The sequence below is a fragment of the Bufo bufo genome, chromosome 5 (assembly GCF_905171765.1).
Source record: "Bufo bufo chromosome 5, aBufBuf1.1, whole genome shotgun sequence".
Lineage (NCBI taxonomy): Eukaryota > Metazoa > Chordata > Amphibia > Anura > Bufonidae > Bufo > Bufo bufo.
Window position 1 is genome coordinate 175,218,962 of NC_053393.1, and position 18,710 is coordinate 175,237,671.

Genomic DNA, 18,710 nt, shown 5'->3' on the forward strand with positions numbered 1-18,710 from the left:
ACCCCACTAGTAACATGACCTTGTTTTGAATGTTCTCCATTGACTACAACCCTCTGTTGTCTGTCATTCAGCCACTGCCTAATCCACTCAACAATATGGGAGTCCATGCTCAATGACTGCAGTTTATTGATAAGTCTTCTATGTGGGACAGTGTCAAAAGCCTTACTAAAATCTAGATATGCGATGTCTACTGCACCTCCACCGTCTATTATTTTAGTCACCCAGTCAAAAAAATCTATAAGATTTGTTTGACATGATCTCCCTGAAGTAAACCCATGTTGTTTTTCATCTTGCAATCCATGGGATTTTAGATGTTCCACAATCCTATCCTTTAATAGGGTTTCCATTAATTTGCCTACTATTGATGTCAGACTCACTGGTCTATAGTTGCTCGATTCCTCCCTACTACCTTTCTTGTGAATGGGCACGACATTTGGCAATTTCCAATCTTCCGGGACGACTCCTGTTACTAATGATTGGTTAAATAAATCTGTTAACGGTTTTGCCAGCTCACCACTAAGCTCTTTTAATAATTTTGGGTGTATCTCATGAGGCCCCTGTGACTTATTTGTCTTCACCTTAGACAGCAAACTTAGAACATCTTCCTCTGTAAAGATACATGCATCAAACGATTTATTAGTCATCCTTTCTAGTGGAGGTCCTTCTTTTTTTTCTTTTGTAAAAACTGAACAGAAGTATTCATTAAGATCCGATTGCAGGCTCCTCTCTCTCCTCGCTCCCGGACGTAGAAAGGAGGAGGAGAGGAGAGCTGCAATAACTTGAACCTCCCGCCCGCCCTGCAGCCAATCAGAAGAGATCCTGAGAGGTGATGTCACCATCACCTCTCAGGATCGCGATTGGTGGTGTATTATCACACCACCGATCACCATCCTGTTCCGAGTTATTGGGTCACCAGAGCCCCGAATAACCCGGAAACGCAGCAAACCGCAGGTCTGAATTGATGGGGGGGGGGGGGGGGTCACAGGGCCCCCCCGCGCATTGACCCAGGGTGCCTGCTGATTGATTTCAGCAGGCATCCAGTTCCGATCACCGCCCGCCGCGTCATGTGTCCCCAAGAGGTTAAGGGTTTTTTGAGTGGTAGAAATTGGACTACAAATGCAAAATCTGCCAGAAGAAAAAAAAAAGGCTCATCTGTACCTTACTTGATTCTGTGTAATTCCAATGCCACTGATCCGCAGTTGTCCCATTCCATCTTGTTTCCAAACTGAACAACTGACAAGGCCAATAATAACCAACACATAAAATAATCTCAGCTTGGGCAAAACGTTACTGCAGCTGGTCTGGACTGATCACTGCAATTATGTGGTATTGCATGTCATTACATCTAATTTGCAAATGAGAAACTACCTATTGTTGATATTAAGTTTTTATGCATTTTGGGGCATTTGTTCTTAATTTACAGCTCATTATCTACATTTAAAAAAATCCTGTACACTGAGCCTGACAAAGGGCTAATACTTATGTTCTTTTTATGATCACAGACAGGATTATAATGAGATGCAACACCTCTATTATATGATTACATAATTGAAATTAGGGGATGGTCTTAGCTCTCCATCCCCCTGCGCAGGACATAGAGCATGCACAGAAAATTCTCCTCACCCCTATCTCCTCATAGATTGTAAGCTTTTGCAAGCAGGGCCCTCACTTCTCCTGTTTTAATTGTTGACTTGTTTGTTGCTATATAATTTATGACTCGGTACATGAGCCTTTCAATTGTAAAGTGCTGCTGAATATGTTTGTGCTATATAAATAAAGATTATTATTATTTATTAAGTCAATGAGTCCATGTGCCTACAGTAAACAATATTAACAAAGCAGTTATAGTAACTTCATTTTTTCCATAAATGAATATATATATATATATATATATATACTGTATATCCCCGTAATACATCTTATCAGAGAAGGATGCTTCCTTCTTTCTCAGACACACGCAAGAGACAGAGAGACTGCTGTTTACTGTAAATTCACATCTAAATTGCTTAGTTCTGCTGCATAACGTCCAACCATTACTGATGCTGCTCCAGAGAGACAGGCAAGCAGAATCTCCTGTTTCTCCATGTCATGTGTAGCCATGATGCCAGCTAGTCTCTACCCACTGGTTCAGAAAAACAAATTACAGATTGCAAAAAATAAAAAAAAATAAAAAATATATATATATACCAGATACAAAGGTATATAATGACCAGAAAATGTAATTCCTCATGTACATCCACATCGTAGCATATTCTGGAAAATGACCTTAAACAGTTACACTTTAACAAAGCAGAGAAGGATCTCAGGCATGATGGCTGGCCCATTAGTCATATATAGAAAAAAATCTATAGTCATAAAATAAAAATAGATAAGACAAATATTTTTTCACTTTCTGGTTAATTACTAAAAAAATAAAGGAGGTACATTTCCTTTAAACCTTAATCTATTAGAGGGGTAGCAGTGAAGGAGTTGTCTCCAAAGATAAAGATTTTTTAGTTGTTGTCAAAATGTAAATACCTTCCAAAAGGCTCAATTAGATGAGAAGGTCTTTACGATTCGAATGCTAGCGATTCACGGTGAACGATAATCGTGTAATGTAAATGTGTCTAGTGACTCAACAATTTTACTAAAAATGCTTGTTTAACGCTTGTGAAATTGTTGATGCGAACAAGAAAATTATCGTATGTCGTTTTGAAGCTAGACTTATGGTGTTGTATGGCTTTATAAATTCCCCTCTCACTGTCTATTAAAAATATGTATATACTGACAGCATTATATTTTCCCATATTTTATCTGGCATTATAAACTGGAGATGAAGGCTGGTAAGAAAACAGCTTTTGGCATAACAATGTTGGAATGAATTACCAGGTGTTGACCTGCTGACATCAGGCGCATGCGCACTGAGTGCTTGAAGCCGAGGTGTATACACCTCAACTCATTGCTCATGTTAGGATCCCGGTGGCCGAAAGAGTGCTTCTGCACCTGTGCAAGATTTAGAATGGCCAGTCGCTGACATGCAGGATACAAGGGGTGGGTTGTAACGGCAAGGTGGGCGGGAGAGCAAGTGTGACTAAGTGACTTTCCTCAGGCAGTGACATGCCCCAGTGACTCTACTAGAGCCGTTTCAAAACATTTTCAAAACCTTTTTCTCAAAAACACCATTATTGAGTATTTAAACAAAACCAGTTTGTGAAACTTGGCATCTTGACCAGTACAAACCTGCAAATAGCTCAATATGCAGATTCTGATGACAGATTTCTTTTAACAAGATAAAGCATTCTTACTTTGTATTGAATTTTTGGATAAGATCAGATTTAACTTTAACTTTTCTGTACTTTGGCAATTGGGACAACCACAATGTACATCCTCTATCACATCAACGTAATTTTGTCACTTAAATTCTGTTCAAACACTTTCTAATAAAATTTTTACTATATATATATATATATATAATATATATATATAAACATAATTATATCATGTGTTACTATTTCCATAACATTTACGACAAAAAAACAGATTGTGAAAAATGTTTATTTTAAAATGTCTTTGTAAGAAAAAAAGCAGCCATTGGAAAAGTCCCATGTCACGCAAACAGTATTCTACAAACATCATCCATTACCAGTAAAATGTTACAGCAGTTATATGACCATAGCACCTGCTGCTTCATCATGCAATGTAAGATTCAAGGAAGTAAAACCTTTTTTTTTTTCAATAATGTACAGAAATAAATACTTTTAGGTCATTCTAACTTTCAGGGAACAGCTCATCAATGAAATTTACAATATGATGACTGCATGGTGAAAATTTAGTGGTTAAAACATTCCCTTTAAATGGCATACATGAAAGGGTCCACTTATAGCAGCAAGCTACAGAAGAGGTTTTCCTAAGGCATCCTTTTGTTTTGGTGATAAGAATAATAAAATAATAATCGGTTTGTGGATGCCAGTGAAACACTAGTGCTACTATTTGTACCAATAATTTCTAGGTGAAGAAGTCTCATTATATTACCGATAGTTTTAACAAAATGGCTGCCCTATGGTGCAAACATGACAGGTATGTTTAAGAATAACTGACTAAATATAATAATGTAGATCACAGTTCTGACAATATGCCCATCAGTGTGTCAGAAAAGTCAGAGTAGTGGGAGAAAGAGCTATAAGTCACAGAACCACCACCATAAAATGAAACTTTTATTATGTATAATCAATAAAATCTTGGCTGTCCCCAGTTTTCTGTTAGATTCCGGGACAGGGCAGGGAAATTAAAGGGCAAAACTGTCCCTCAATAGTGTCCCTAAGATAATCAGGCCCTGCCTATAAATGGAATAGCCACCCTGATAAGGGCGATCCCGTGTCAGGAACCTCTTAATGTCTCTAAGAGGTCCCTGGCACAGGTTAAGCCACCACCAGAACTGTACATCTGTCAATAGTTGTTATTCAATATATGGATGACAGGAAGTATACATACAAGAACTGTACTACAATACTATAATGGTGAAGATAATAATATACCAGGCAAGAGTATGATCACAAAGATGTCACTAATTATGAAATTAAGTCCCTAATATAGTGACATTTGGGACTTCATACCTATGTAGTGACATCTAAGTGACATTAGTGACATCTGCCCTGCCCAGGAATCTAACACAAAACTGGGGACAACCGAGAGTTTATTAATTATACATAATAAAAGTTACGTTTTACGGTGGTAGTTCTGTGACATAAATAAAATAATGAATGAATGAAATGACATAATGAGCATTTCAACTCCACCCTGGGAAACTATCTGCACTATTCACTATAACATGGGCCACACTGAGAACTACATAAGTGCATGCCTTTTGTATATTACATATAGCAATTTACAAACAGTGTTTATTAACTATTAGCCCTTAATTAAAATATAAGGAATGTTCAGGTAAAAAGAAAAAAATCTCCAGTATTTTACTTTTCCTTTGGCTGCAAATAAAGACTGCAATGACAATATTTTCAAGTAAATCTATATGCTTATTGTAAGCAAGAAACAGCAAACAAGATTGTGTGTGCTTTATTACTAGCCACTGCTAACTTTCTCCACCTAGTCCTTAGGCCTCCTGCACACTGGCCGTTTTTTGCGTTCCGTATACGGTCCGAATACGGAACCATTCATTTCAATGGTTCCGCAAAAAAACGGAATGTACTCCGTATGCATTCCGTTTCCGTATTTCCGTTATTCCATTCCGTTTTAACATAGAACCTGTCCTATTATTGCCCGCAAATCACGTTCAGTGGCTCCATTCAAGTCAATGGGTCCGCAAAAAAACGGAACACATACAGAAATGCATCCGTATGTCTTTCGTTTCCGTTCCGTTTTTGCTGAACCATCTATTGAAAATGTTATGCCCAGCCCAATTTTATCTATGTAATTACTGTATATGCCATACGGAAAAAACGGAACGGAAAAACGGAACAGAAACGGAAACACAACGGAAACAAAAAACGGAACAACGGATCCGTGAAAAACGGACCGCAAAACACTGAAAAAGCCATACGGTCGTGTGCAATAGGCCTTAAAAGGGCTGTCGAGGGTAAAAAATTTTTTTGAAAAGGCAAGGAAGATGTTAAAATTCCAAACGAATGCATTCTTATTGGCTCAAACCTCCTCTTCTCCAGTGTCAGCTCTCCAATCCTCCCCGTAGCTGCAGCCATGACATCTTCTTCTTGGCTGCAGTGATGATGTGTCCATATATGACACATGACTGCTGACCTCAGCGACAAACAGCATGAGACCGCTGAGCCTTGTGATTGGCTGCAGGGAGCATGTGGTATACGGGTATGTTACCGCTGCAGCATGTAAACAAAGCCTGGCAGGGTGGGTTGGAGTGAGGGGTGCTGGGGCAGAGGTGGTTAAACTGGTTAGCGTAATTTATTTTGTTATTTTAACCCCTCCTCTGCCTTTTGCCAAACAGCTGATTATCAATTTTCATCTTATTTTTACATTGTGACCTTTCCCCTGATCAGGACTGTGGAAGTTTGAGATTAGAAATAAATAAGGACATTTTGACTTATGGTAAACTGTGGACATAAAAATAAGACTATAGTAAAAAAAGAAAGGTGAATATGTCATGTAAACATTTTCCTTCTCCATTTGGAAACAAAATGTACAAGCCCTAGTAAGTCCTGTGGGTACAAGTTAGAGGCATGCATCTCAGCCGGTAACAACAGAGAAACAATTATGATAGTCATTTTAAAGGAACAGCTGTTGACATCGCGTTGCCATTATTTTTTTTTTTTTTACATGATTTTTAGGGTATTTTTTTCATTTTCCTGAGAAAAAGTCAAATCACTGATGAAAATATTTGGTTGGGAAGTTCCAATAAAATAAGGCAGTTAACAAGATTGTCAGTTTGTGTATTTCTGTAGGTAGAGTGAGGCTTGAATGCATTAATGATCTATTTCCCTATAACAGGCAATTGTGCAGTCACTTATCTAACCTTCAATGCAGCAAGTCTTCCCGGGATGATAAAAAACAAACAAAAAAAAAAACAACAAATTGCCATTTCAATGATTTAGAACATTCTAAAGCAGCATATTGCACATTCCAGGAGATGTCTTTGCTGAAGAAACTTGTACAGTCGTATAACTGTATTCCCACTCTCGCATTGTGTTGGCCATACCTTTGAAGATTTTGAAATCTAAAGAAAAGTTAGTGTGATATTGTTGGCTTCAGATCCAAAAACACCTGACCCTCTGTAAAATTGTTGCAAGGTAACTGCTTCTTCATTGCAAGAGTCCAAGCTCTTATGGGAGCTATGGTAATATTGTGCTTTTAATAATCCAAATGATGTCAAATGAATCACTGAGTTCATTAATATTATTTATTTTTTTCTCTTGTCCATTTGATCATAGTTTCTGGTGAGCGGTATAAGAATATTAATTTGGCATACAAATCTTCTTCCAGTTCCAGTTCTCCAGTCTCTCTTACCAGGAAAATGTCTGTGCACAATTTTAGGATACGGTCCACGTTTGGTAGCTCCTCAAACATGATTGAGTGGGATATTCCACTGAAGAACTCTCGTACAAATTTTCCTATTACAAGTACCACTGAAGCATACAATCCCATAATTCTGGAAATAACAAATAAAAGTCATGTTATACATACTTATAGTATATAGTATACATAGTAAATATTAGTTACATGACTGTGTTAGAGCATATTGCTTTGAGTACTAATTGTAGAATAATGTAAGCTTCTAGATATGCTATAAATGTACTATACAAAAAAGGCAAGTCTTTGAATATAGCATCAATGGTATCAATTGCTCATGCATTTTTCTTTAAAAAAGAATGAGAAATATTAATGGGGTTTTCTGTAGACTGAAACCAACACGTCTCAGAGGAAACAACCCAGATGATAAGAGGTCTCAGCACTCACAAAGTAAATCCATCATCTTTTTTGTTACAAAGATCCAAATTCCCTTCTTCCTTTATACATGCAATACTTCATGGGGTGAAAAAGTATGCAGGTTAGCTAATTTCAGCCAAACCAGAGACTCCACCAAAAGGAAGAGTGACCTATCTGTAGATCATTCTTTAGGGGGAAAAAGGTTAATTTTATGATTGTGCATACTTTTTCAATGGAGCACTGCCTGAAAATACAGTACATCTTCATACACTGACTGCATCTAAGGCATTTCATCCATCCAACCAGGATCCTGCTCTGTACTAAAGAGGGTCAAGATCCCCCTATATGAAAATAAGTTGTGGATATTAAAGAGGACCTGTCACCTCACCTGACATGTCTCTTTAATAACTACTGGGGAATCTATTCTTATGACTCTGTGTTGTGCACATTCCTGTATTATTCCTATAAGTTTACAAATAAATTGCCAGCAGTCTGCAGTAAAAGTACTGCTGGGTGTTACCAGCAGATGGTGTGTCTGACTCTATCCAGTAAGTACTGCTAGTGTCAAACTGTGCAGGGACACACCCTCGACTGGTAATACCCATCCGTACCTTTACTGCAAGCTGCTAGCAAGTCATTTATAACTTCTAGTAGAAATAACAAAGGAAAGGTACAACATAGAGCCATAAGAATAAATTCTCCAGAATTGTTATTATATGGTGAATTGAAGCAGTTACTAAAATAGGCATGTCAGAGGTGGTCAGAAAAGAACTTTTGACCTAAAATGAAATCGTGGAAATGTACTTAATCCTGATAAAAAAATAAAAAAAAAACAGTACTGTCCTGATTAGTATTCTAAGATTAATGGTAAACAGTATAACATCTACTGTATTACTCAGCAGCCATAAGGTTGGAATGACATGGTTTATAAAGCAGTTTGCCAGAACAGAATGGAAATGTCATGTTATGCTGAAGACTTCAGATTTCCCTTCACTGGAACTAGAGATGATCAAAGCTTTTAAAAATTTGATTCAGCAGTTTCACTGAAGTATGACAAGAAACTAGATTTAAATCCAATAAACAAGAACACATATGTACATGAATAACAACAATATTTTATTAAATAGTCACATAAAGGACAACCAAAATAGAAAATAGTAAAAGTAGTAGATATAAAGCAGTAATGTGGTGGCACTACGAATCAGCGCCACACCAAGGTTACACAAAATCGCTGTATCCCCTTAGTGCACGCCTCCTAATGGCCTGAAATTGCTGTACCGAGATAAAATATCTCATCCACAGGCCAAAGGGAAACGTGCGCTTAAGTGATCATACAGGTGATACCATGCCAGTCAGATCATGAAAGTTAATGGACATAGTGTATGGATAACATATCCAAAACATCGGACATACTTATATGCCACATACATCCAGCACATAAATAGTTACAACCGGCATGTAAAACACTTATCTAAAGTAATGGGGAACCAACCTTGGAGCCTTGGGGTGCGCTCACCAAGGCTCCAAGGTTGGTTCCCCATTACTTTAGATAAGTGTTTTACATGCCGGTTGTAACTATTTATGTGCTGGATGTATGTGGCATATAAGTATGTCCGATGTTTTGGATATGTTATCCATACACTATGTCCATTAACTTTCATGATCTGACTGGCATGGTATCACCTGTATGATCACTTAAGCACACGTTTCCCTTTGGCCTGTGGATGAGATATTTTATCTCGGTACAGCAATTTCAGGCCATTAGGAGGCGTGCACTAAGGGGATACAGCGATTTTGTGTAACCTTGGTGTGGCGCTGATTCGTAGTGCCACCACATTACTGCTTTATATCTACTACTTTTACTATTGTCTATTTTGGTTGTCCTTTATGTGACTATTTAATAAAATATTGTTGTTATTCATGTACATATGTGTTCTTGTTTATTGGATTTATTGAGTTGGAGCTCACATATGATTTTCTCATTGTTATTGAGGAGTATTTCGGTTATAAGAAACTAGATTTGTGACAAATAAATTTGTCAGGAATCGCTATAAATCTGGTATACCCAGGCCAATCTGCCTAAGGGCACTATTCACACATCCGCAAAATGGGTCCACAGCCATTCCGTAATTTTGTGGAATGGGTCCGGACCCATTCATTTTCAATGGGGCCGCAAAAGATGCGGACAGCACACATTAAACAGTACTATGACACCTTCATGGCTCTACCTTGGTCTTAGCATCAGAAATTACCATATGTATCTGATGTTTTCTTGTCGTAGAAAACATTGCAGTTTCACTATGTAAAGGGTGAATATACTAAGGTGGAAGAGTATGAGAGTGTAATTTTAACCTATATGTATAGTAATTCTAAAATCCTGCTTGGAACTGATCTTACCCGTAACCGGCTAAAAATCCTAGGCTTGGAGGGCTGACTTTATCGCTGAAAACATATAGTTCCAAGCCAGTGTTGCTTGAAGAATGCTTGTTACCCTGATTTAGAACCCACCACTCTCGGGCAAAATCTCCAGTACCATTTCTCTTGAGACTGACAGTAATATTTACAAATTCTTGGTCTGCGAAACAGAAGAAACATAAGGATGTTTATGGATCTTGGTGTTTATGCCTTTATATAATTTAATATTTTCTTTTACAGAAAACAATACTTACTCTGGAGGAGCTGCAGTATGGGCTTTGCTGTAGAATCACTTGGTGCTTTGATATACCATGGATAGATGTGTTCAAGCATTCTAGCAAAAGCAAAGGAGAAAAAGAGAGATTTAAGTCCAACATTGACACCAAACAGCTCTGGTGGAAACATCAGCCAACAACATGGTTGACTGTTTCTAAAGCCTATTATATGTCCCAATGACCAAGACATATAGTGTACAACAGATGATCTACCAGAAGAGAATATTAAAAAAAAATAATTTAACCTCTTCATGACCCAGACAATTTTATTTTTTTCCTCCCTGCTTTTGAAGAGTGATATGTTTTTTACTTTCTCGTTCACATAGCTGGATGAGGGCTTATTAATAGCAATATTTAATTTACCATAGCATGTATTGAAAGAAGGGGAAAAAATTCTTTGTTGGGTGAAACTGAAAAAAAAACTGCAATTCCACCATGGTTTTTGGGGTTTTATTTTATGGTGTTCACTGTGTGCTATAAATGGCAGGACAACATTATTCTGCAAGTAAGCACGATTACAGCGATGCTAAATTTATGTTCACGTTTTTGTTATATTTTACTACTTTTAAAAGCAAATCTCATGTACACTTTGTGGATGATTTCCATGTGGAAATTGACCTGTGATTTAGAAATCCACAGCATGTCAATTATGTTTGCAGTTTTAGCAGTTTCACCCTTTTCTAATGAAGAGAGAGATCTGCACCTAAACAGCACCAAAAAACAGTTAGAAATTGCAGTTTTTGGTGTGGTTGGGTGCAGAAATGCACAGAAATCTGCATGCAAATTCATGTGGATCTTCAGCACATTGACCTACAACAGTGTGCTGGTACCTTAACTGATTTTCTGATCGCTTGTACCATCGACTGCAATATAATACTTTTGCAACCCATGGGATTTTTACTGGCTGCCTGCCTGTAATTTTCATGCAGAAAAACCACGTCGTAATACAGTACCAGCAAAGTGAATGAAATATGGCAAATCTCGCTTTGCTTTTTCCTCCCACGTCTGAATGGACCCTTAAACCAAGTGCAATGTTTTGTATGGCTTGCCCAGCTGAATGTAATTAATAATTTGAATCCATATGCAAATGAGTAGTAGGAGACGTGCACAGAGGATGGGCTAAGCCACTCTCCTCTGCTACCTCTGCCAGCCCCTCCTTCTTGATTGATGAGGTTAGGTTCCTGCTCAGTCTTGGCTGGCCCTGTCAATCAGGAATGAGAGGGAGGGCAGAAGAAGCAGGCGGAGTAAGGGTACACAGAGTGACATGTGCCTTTCCTCGGTGCACTAAACTGCTCATTTGCATATGGAGTCAAAGTAAAACGTATCATTATATTCAGCGAGCTAGCCTTACAAGGATTTGTGTCTAGTTTAACAGCGAATTTCTAGGTGACAGTTTTTAATGCATATTCTTACTAAGTAATATTTAGAATAGGTTGTTTTTTATGTCTTACTCACACTGTCTTTCCATTGTCTAAGTTCATCATCTCTGCGATTGCTAAACGTGTAGCATTGGACAAAGAGACAGTATGCTTCTCCCCGGTCATTTCTGCTTTAGCTCCAAGGCTCATATTTCTAAATTGATGTGAAGATACATAACATAAACTGTGTTACTACTTACTGTATTATTGAAGGTATGTACTGACTCAAATGGATCATGGTTAATACTATTCTGATTTCATGGTTACAGTTGTTTTTGACTCTGCAGCCTTGAGATGGCCAAATAATAAAAAAACACTTACTTATATATATTTATTTATGCGGACATATTAGTACATTTATAATGTAACACTTGGGGTTCTGACACTTAGAGTGAACATAAAAGAACAGGTTTACTTCCAGCTCTGTTACATTTAACATAATACTACATTCTGTACAACAGGCAAGAGCTCAGAGCCCTGCACCAGTTTAAGGAGAGCATCAGGACAGATTTTATACAATCTACTTATATACAAGAAGGATGTAATACAGCAACAAGCACACCATTGGGGGAGATTCAACAGATATGAGTGTACAATAGATATAGTACATATTATATAAAACACTGACCAAACAAGATTTAAGTTTTGCAATACTAAAGCATTGAAGCTAAAGCTAAGTTGTCTTATGTTATAGTATACATCTGAATTCTTGAACTGAACAGACAGTTCTATAGATATATACATGAACTGATGCATATGCATAATTATCCATTGCCAGTTTTGCTTACCGTTGTATGGTCCAAGAGATGACAAGTGTGAAGTCATGGTCCAGGTTTTTAAGGCTTTGTATCATTGACTTTCTACTTGGAGGGCTAATGGTCCATAAAGAGTTTGAATTCCCTTCTAGTTCTGCAATGGTAATGTCTTCCCTTCCATATGCTTCCAGAAACTGGAGTGCCGACTGTAAGAAATTTTATATTTTAATATATGTTACAGTAAATTCCAAACCTAAAATCGACAATATAAATTGCATAATTAGTTTTTTTAGGTTAAAGGGGTTGTCTCATCTCGCCATTACTAAGACGAGATGAGACACGGTCCCGACCACCTCCCGGCCAGGAAACAGCAGAGCACTCTGTTACTCTACTGTTTTAGTACCTCTCATTGCGATGCATGAGAGCTACGAAAACAGTGTATCACAACAAGATACGCTGTTTCCGTAGATCTCATGCACGGCCATGAGAAATACTGAAACAGCGAGCCCCAAAGCGCTCTGCTGTTTCCCAGCCAGGAGGTGGTAGGGACTGTGTCTCATCTTGCCTTAGTAATGATGAGATAACCCCTTTAAGCTAAGTGGAGGAAATGTGATGTATTGTCTCCTCTCACTGCACTGAGACGACAACTAGTGTGAAATCAGAAGCTACAACACTTTCTGCCTTAGGAAGGGGAGAGCAAATCTCACACAACAGCTCAATTACAAAACAGTCACTAACTGTCAGAATAATAGTATGTATATTTCTTGTATAATATACAGATTTAACCCCCCCAACAGTCACATTAAAATTGAAAAAACACTCCCAAAATTGTCACTTAATTGTAGATTTAGAATTTATGTCTGAAGTAAATGTGGTTGACGCACAACTAAGGGGGGACACAAGTGCATTCTTAACACCCTAGTGAAATAACTAACTATCCAAAACTATACACAGGGAAACACTTACCGTATATTAGAAAAATAAATACTTTATTAGTACAAAAATCACATAAATGATAAAAAATATAGGAATTGCAATGGCAAGCATACAAGCGCTAACAGGTGACAAACCACCTGTCTGAACAAGAACATACAATACTAGAAAAGCTACAATTTCTGGGGAAAATGTGTGAATTGTTCTTGCCTCCACCAGTAGTTTACAACTGGAGTGGGCGGAGTAACTGGGTTGAGTGGCTTGAGTAACTGTTGTGTGGTTGGACTGGGCAGAGTAACTTTATGGAGTGGGCAAAGTAACTGTGTGGAGTGTTTGGAGTGAGTAAAGATAGTAAACATTACACTAACTAATTGATTGATCAAATTTAAAAAGTGCACATGGCAAGCTTGATAGAGTAAGAAATGCATTTCTACTTTTATTTATATAGCACATTTAATTGCAATGTTGTTGCCCAAAGTGCTTCAGTTACATTAAAACATACATTTATAAAAACATTAGCAGCCAATTTGTGTAGGTGGGATTGAAAATGAGGGAGTGGTGGCAGTTTAGAAATCATGTCCTGATTTTTCAGCTCACACTCTAGCTTTTGTCACTCTGCTGGCTGCTCACACACCTGGGTTACTATGGCAACTCACTCTACAGCAGTGACAGAGAAGAGCGGTTAAAAACAAACTGCTCCAACTTGCTCACTTCACTGGCGGTTGCCATCTTCAAATGGTTGTAGTTTAAAAATCCTACAGCAAATAGCTTTATATTGTGAGAATCACAAGACCCAGACCTACATTTTAATGCATAGTATGTCTCTGAAATATTAAAAATGAAGTCGCAGTTTAGAAATTGTCCTTCAAATTTGAGGTGGCTAGAGTGGAGTTTCAATGAATGTCAATGGGCGGTGTGAGTTTCAAACAAATGGTCATATTGTGAAAACTATGGCTATGGCTTAACCGTGGCCATTTTTAGTGGCAGCAGGGATAGCTGAACGTTTTGATATAAGATTTGTGTAGGTGGGCTTGAAAATGAGGGAGTGGTGGCAGTTTAGAAATCATGTCCTGATTTTTCAGCTCACATTCTAGCTTTTGTCAGCATCCACTCTAGTTTTGAACATTCCACCATTCATTCCTATGGGACCAATTTCGCCACAAAAAGGGCGATATTTAGTGAACCATTCGGCGAAATGTTCCACAAAGTAATAGCACACCAATCAGGAACAAACCGCACGTTTCGGTATATTACTGTCCATGTAGTGTAAAAACTGTGGGAGGAGTTAGGGTGGTAAATTTGGTTTTTAATAATCAGAATATACATGTGAGATAACAGTAAGTGGTCTTGCCATGCAAGAACACTTAAATATGCAACTCCCAATATGTCCCACTATATCCAAACTAATAGTGTAACTCCATACCTGCACCCAACAACAGGAGATATACATAAAATGGTATAATATAGCATATAGTAAAGAGAAATATCAATAAGTAAAAAGATAAATACTGACCAGTGGACCCCGCTTATAAGTAATATGATAATATGATAACTTTATTCTGTGGGCCAGTACCATTATGATGATGGCTAATTTATATAGTTTTTATTATGTTATACTACTTGCATAACAAAAACACTTGTTTTTACAAAATGATTTGTTTTTGTGTCACTGCATTCCACAAAAATGGTACGAATAAAAACCATGTGGACAAAAAAATATGGACAGCACTTGATTGAATGCACGTGAGGCGATGAGGAAGGAACAAGCTCTTCCAACTGGTTAAGTGGTCTACGAGGTGCAGGTGCAGATAGCAAGAATGTGCAACCCACCATACAAAAGTTAAGTGTAAGAAAGTCACACGGCTTTGACCCTATGGTGCAAGAAGGGAACACAAGTCAAATGTAGGTGCATAACTTGTTAGTTGGGATACTTCAGTGCTCATAAGCTTCGTCCATGGGAAGGCCAGCTCACCATGGCTCTTAGCATTTTGTAACTGTAGAACCCCTTTTGGCATTATCGGAGAGTAAGTATTGAGACACCCTGACTCTGTTTCCCATTTCTGAACCACAGCAATGGATCCTCTTATGATGCCACTAGTCAATTGTGTAGCAGAAGCAGTAGTTTTCATGGTCCAAAGCAAAGGCAGACAATGCTATTTGTGAATTCTAGATAGGTCATTAATAATTAGTCTGGTAATACTGATAAAGGTCTGATAATGAAAAATCTCTTTTGCGTTGGGTATGAGTATGCCAATCTGGGATGGTTATTCCTCCATAAAAATGTATTCAAAATGTTGAATAATTGTCAAAAAAGCTTTTAGGCTAAGTTCACACGAACGTGCGTGACCCGTGGCCGTATTGCGGCCCGCAATACACGGCCACAGTTCCGTGTGAATTCCGCATCACGAATGCGGACCCATTCACTTCAATGGGTCCGCTAATCCGGAATCGCGGTACGGCCGCACGGGACAGGACCCCTCGGAAGCACTACGGAGTGCCTCCTGGGGTTACGTCCCGTTGTTCCGTTCCGCTAAAAGATAGAACAAGTCCTATCTTTTCGCGGAACGGCCGGATCGCGGACCCATTAAAGTGAATGGGTCCGCGATCCGATGCGGCTGACCTACGGCCGGCGAACAAGCATTGCGGCCCGCAATTTGCGGGCCGCTTCACAGGCACGGGTCACACACGTTCGTGTGAACCCGGCCTTAGGGAGTAAGATCGGAACATAAGGTGTATAAAAGTTTTGTTTTGAGCGCGTTTTTCCTGCCTATACAACATAGAAAAGATAGATGTAGGGAAGATATCCTCTCTTTTATATGCTGAATCAAAGGCATGAAATTAAATGTATAAAGTCATTTCAGATCTGCGGGAATAAGAATTCCTAATATTTTAAGAGAATGGCTAGATAAAGTGTGTAAGGGGTTTTAATCTCTGAATATGGGTAGAGAGGTTAAATATATTGAGTATTTCAAACTTGGAAAGATTTACTTTAAGACTAGATGTCTTACCAAAGCCATCAAATAAGTGTAGAATATGTGGGAGAGCAATATTAGGGTTAGTCAACATAATCACTAACTAATCTGCGAAAGCTGCAGTTCTATGACAAAAGTCCCCTATGGTAAGCCCTCTTATCTCTGGAGATTGTCTAATTTTTTGGATCAAGGTTTTCATAACTAATACAAACAATGCCAAGGATAGAGGGTATCCCTGCCTCGTGGCATTAGAGATAACAAATGGGTTCGAAGAGGAGCTGTTGACTCTAATACGAGCATGGGGCATTATATAAAGTGACTTAATCGCTGTAATAAAGGATAAAGGAAATGCAACTTCTCTGAAGCGGCATCCATATATTGCCAAGTCATATGGTCAAAAGGTTTTTCCGCGTAGGTGCGCAGTAGCAAAGGGGGAGGTTATGCTTCCTAGTGTAATACATCACATGGATGAGTCTAGTGGTGTAAAATTTACCTTCCCTAACTGGCACAAAACCCATCTGTTCCAGTTCTGTAAGGACTTTGGCAATTCTAGTGGATAGTTCCTTGGCCCACCACTTCAGATATACATTGAAGAGGCATATGGGATGGTAGCTTGAAGTCTTTACCCTCCTTAGGTATAAAGATAATAAAGGCTTTTAAAGATTGGTTAGGCCATGACGCCCCCATCTACACACTTTCAGAAATTTGGGAAGTAGAAGGTATTCACGTGTTTTATAGTAAAGTATCTGAAAACCGTCAGGTCCAGTGCTCTTTCTGTTCGGGAAGCTAAAATAGCAGAACGTTCCTCCAATGTAAAGGGCACGGCCAATGCAGCTTGCGCCTCCTCTGTCAGCATAGGGAGTTGGATAGAGTTTAGAAAGTCAGATGGTTTAGAAAGTCAGATGGCTGGGTACAGCTACTGCATGCTGCTCATGGGCTAGCTTGTTTCTCAAAGTTATAAAGGGAAGTGTAGAAGGAGTGGAACTGCTCATGAATCTCATGTATCTTTGTAAGATTAGTGCCCAAGGGGTGTTTGATTGCATGTAGAAAGGATTTCTCGTTTGCTTTTTAAGCAAGGAGGAAGTGAGCTTGGAGCCTTTATTACTGTGTAGATAGTGTTTATACTTACAAAGGTAGAGTGCTCTCGCAGCTTTATAGTTCTTTCTAAGAGACAGAATTTCTTAATGGGAGTGTTAATCCGTCAAAGTAAAGAATTAAGCTGTTTCTGACTTTGCTTCTTCAATGCATAGGAGCAGCTAACAAAATGCCTCTCCAGGTTGCTTTATGCGACTCCCAAATCAAAGGAGCGGGCATGTCTGGAGTGTCATTAATGGTGAGAAATAGCAACACGGATTTTGGGCACAAAGTTAGAGTCCTGTAGGACCGTTTCGTTAAGAACCCATGTGCAGGCCTTTATGGGGAGGGAGTGTATTGGGATTGCAAATATGATTGGGCCATGATCTGAAAATGTAATTGTACCTATTTGAGGTTCAGATACAGAGGACAGTGTTGAAATAAAGAGATAGTCAAGGCGGTGGTATTTTAGGTTTCAATTGGAGAAAAAGGTCTCTCTGGGCAGAGTTGGAGGTTCTCAAAGTATCTTTCAAATCTAAAGATGCTAGGTGGAGTTTTAAACTGTGGAGTGCCTTATGGGAAATACCACAGTGTTTACTAGTAGAGTCCAGGGAGGGTTCAAGAGATATATCCAAGTCTCCAACCAGGATCACCACCACATCAACAAAATGAGAAGCATTATCCAAGACCTCCAACAACCACAGGACCTGGGCCACATTTGGAGCATATAGATTAATGAAAGATATCTGAGGCTACTTTCACATTAGCGTTTTTGCTGGATCCGGCAGAGTTCAGCAAAAACGCTTTTGTTACTGATAATACAACCATTTGCATCCGTTATGAACGGATCTGGTTGTATTATCTTTAACATAGCCAAGACGGATCAGTCATGAACTCCATTTAAAGTCAATGGAAGACGGATCAGTTTTCTATTGTGGCAGATTGTGGCAGAGAAAACGGATCCGTCCCCATTGACTTGCATTGGGGGGTCATGCTGGATCTATCTTGCTCTGCATCCCAAGACGAAAAGCAAACTACAACATGTTGCGGTTTGCTCTCCGGTATGGGAACGCAACTAAATGGAACGGAATGCATTTTGGAGCATTTCGTTCTGTTCATTTCAGTTTTGTCCCTATTGACAATGAATAGGGACAAAACTGAAGCGTTTTTTTCCGGACAACTGGAAAACTAAAACACTAGTGTGAAAGTAGCCTGAGCATTAGCTATTTCACCTTTGAGGAAGAGGAATCTACCTTCCGGATCCTGTTGTGTAGCAGTTAAATGAAACAGCACCTAACTAGTGGAGCCTTCGGCGTAAGAGACAATTTGAGATTGAGTTGTCTCCAGAGATTCAACTCTATTTCCAATCTGTCTAACTTCTGCTTTAAGGGAGTTCTTTCATTACAGGCGCCAAAGCTTTTGTTAATGCTTGACTGAGGAAAAAGCACAATATTGGAAGGTCTTGTGTAGAGGTGGATTCTC

General features: G+C 38.7%; 1 protein-coding gene across 5 annotated transcripts in view; it reads right to left on the reverse strand.

The window, feature by feature from the left end:
* Positions 1 to 5,551: 5,551 nt before the first annotated feature.
* Positions 5,552 to 18,710, reverse strand: part of PIEZO2 (piezo type mechanosensitive ion channel component 2) — a 661,827-nt gene continuing 648,668 nt past the window's right edge. For all 5 annotated transcript variants that reach the window (XM_040432210.1, XM_040432212.1, XM_040432214.1 and 2 more), the window contains 5 exons: positions 12,283 to 12,455; positions 11,532 to 11,648; positions 10,056 to 10,135; positions 9,784 to 9,961; positions 5,552 to 7,108 (listed from right to left, as the gene is read on the reverse strand). In XM_040432210.1, the coding sequence (XP_040288144.1) occupies positions 6,856 to 7,108; positions 9,784 to 9,961; positions 10,056 to 10,135; positions 11,532 to 11,648; positions 12,283 to 12,455 (801 nt within the window). In that variant the 3' untranslated portion in view covers positions 5,552 to 6,855. The remainder of the gene's footprint in view (positions 7,109 to 9,783; positions 9,962 to 10,055; positions 10,136 to 11,531; positions 11,649 to 12,282; positions 12,456 to 18,710) is intronic.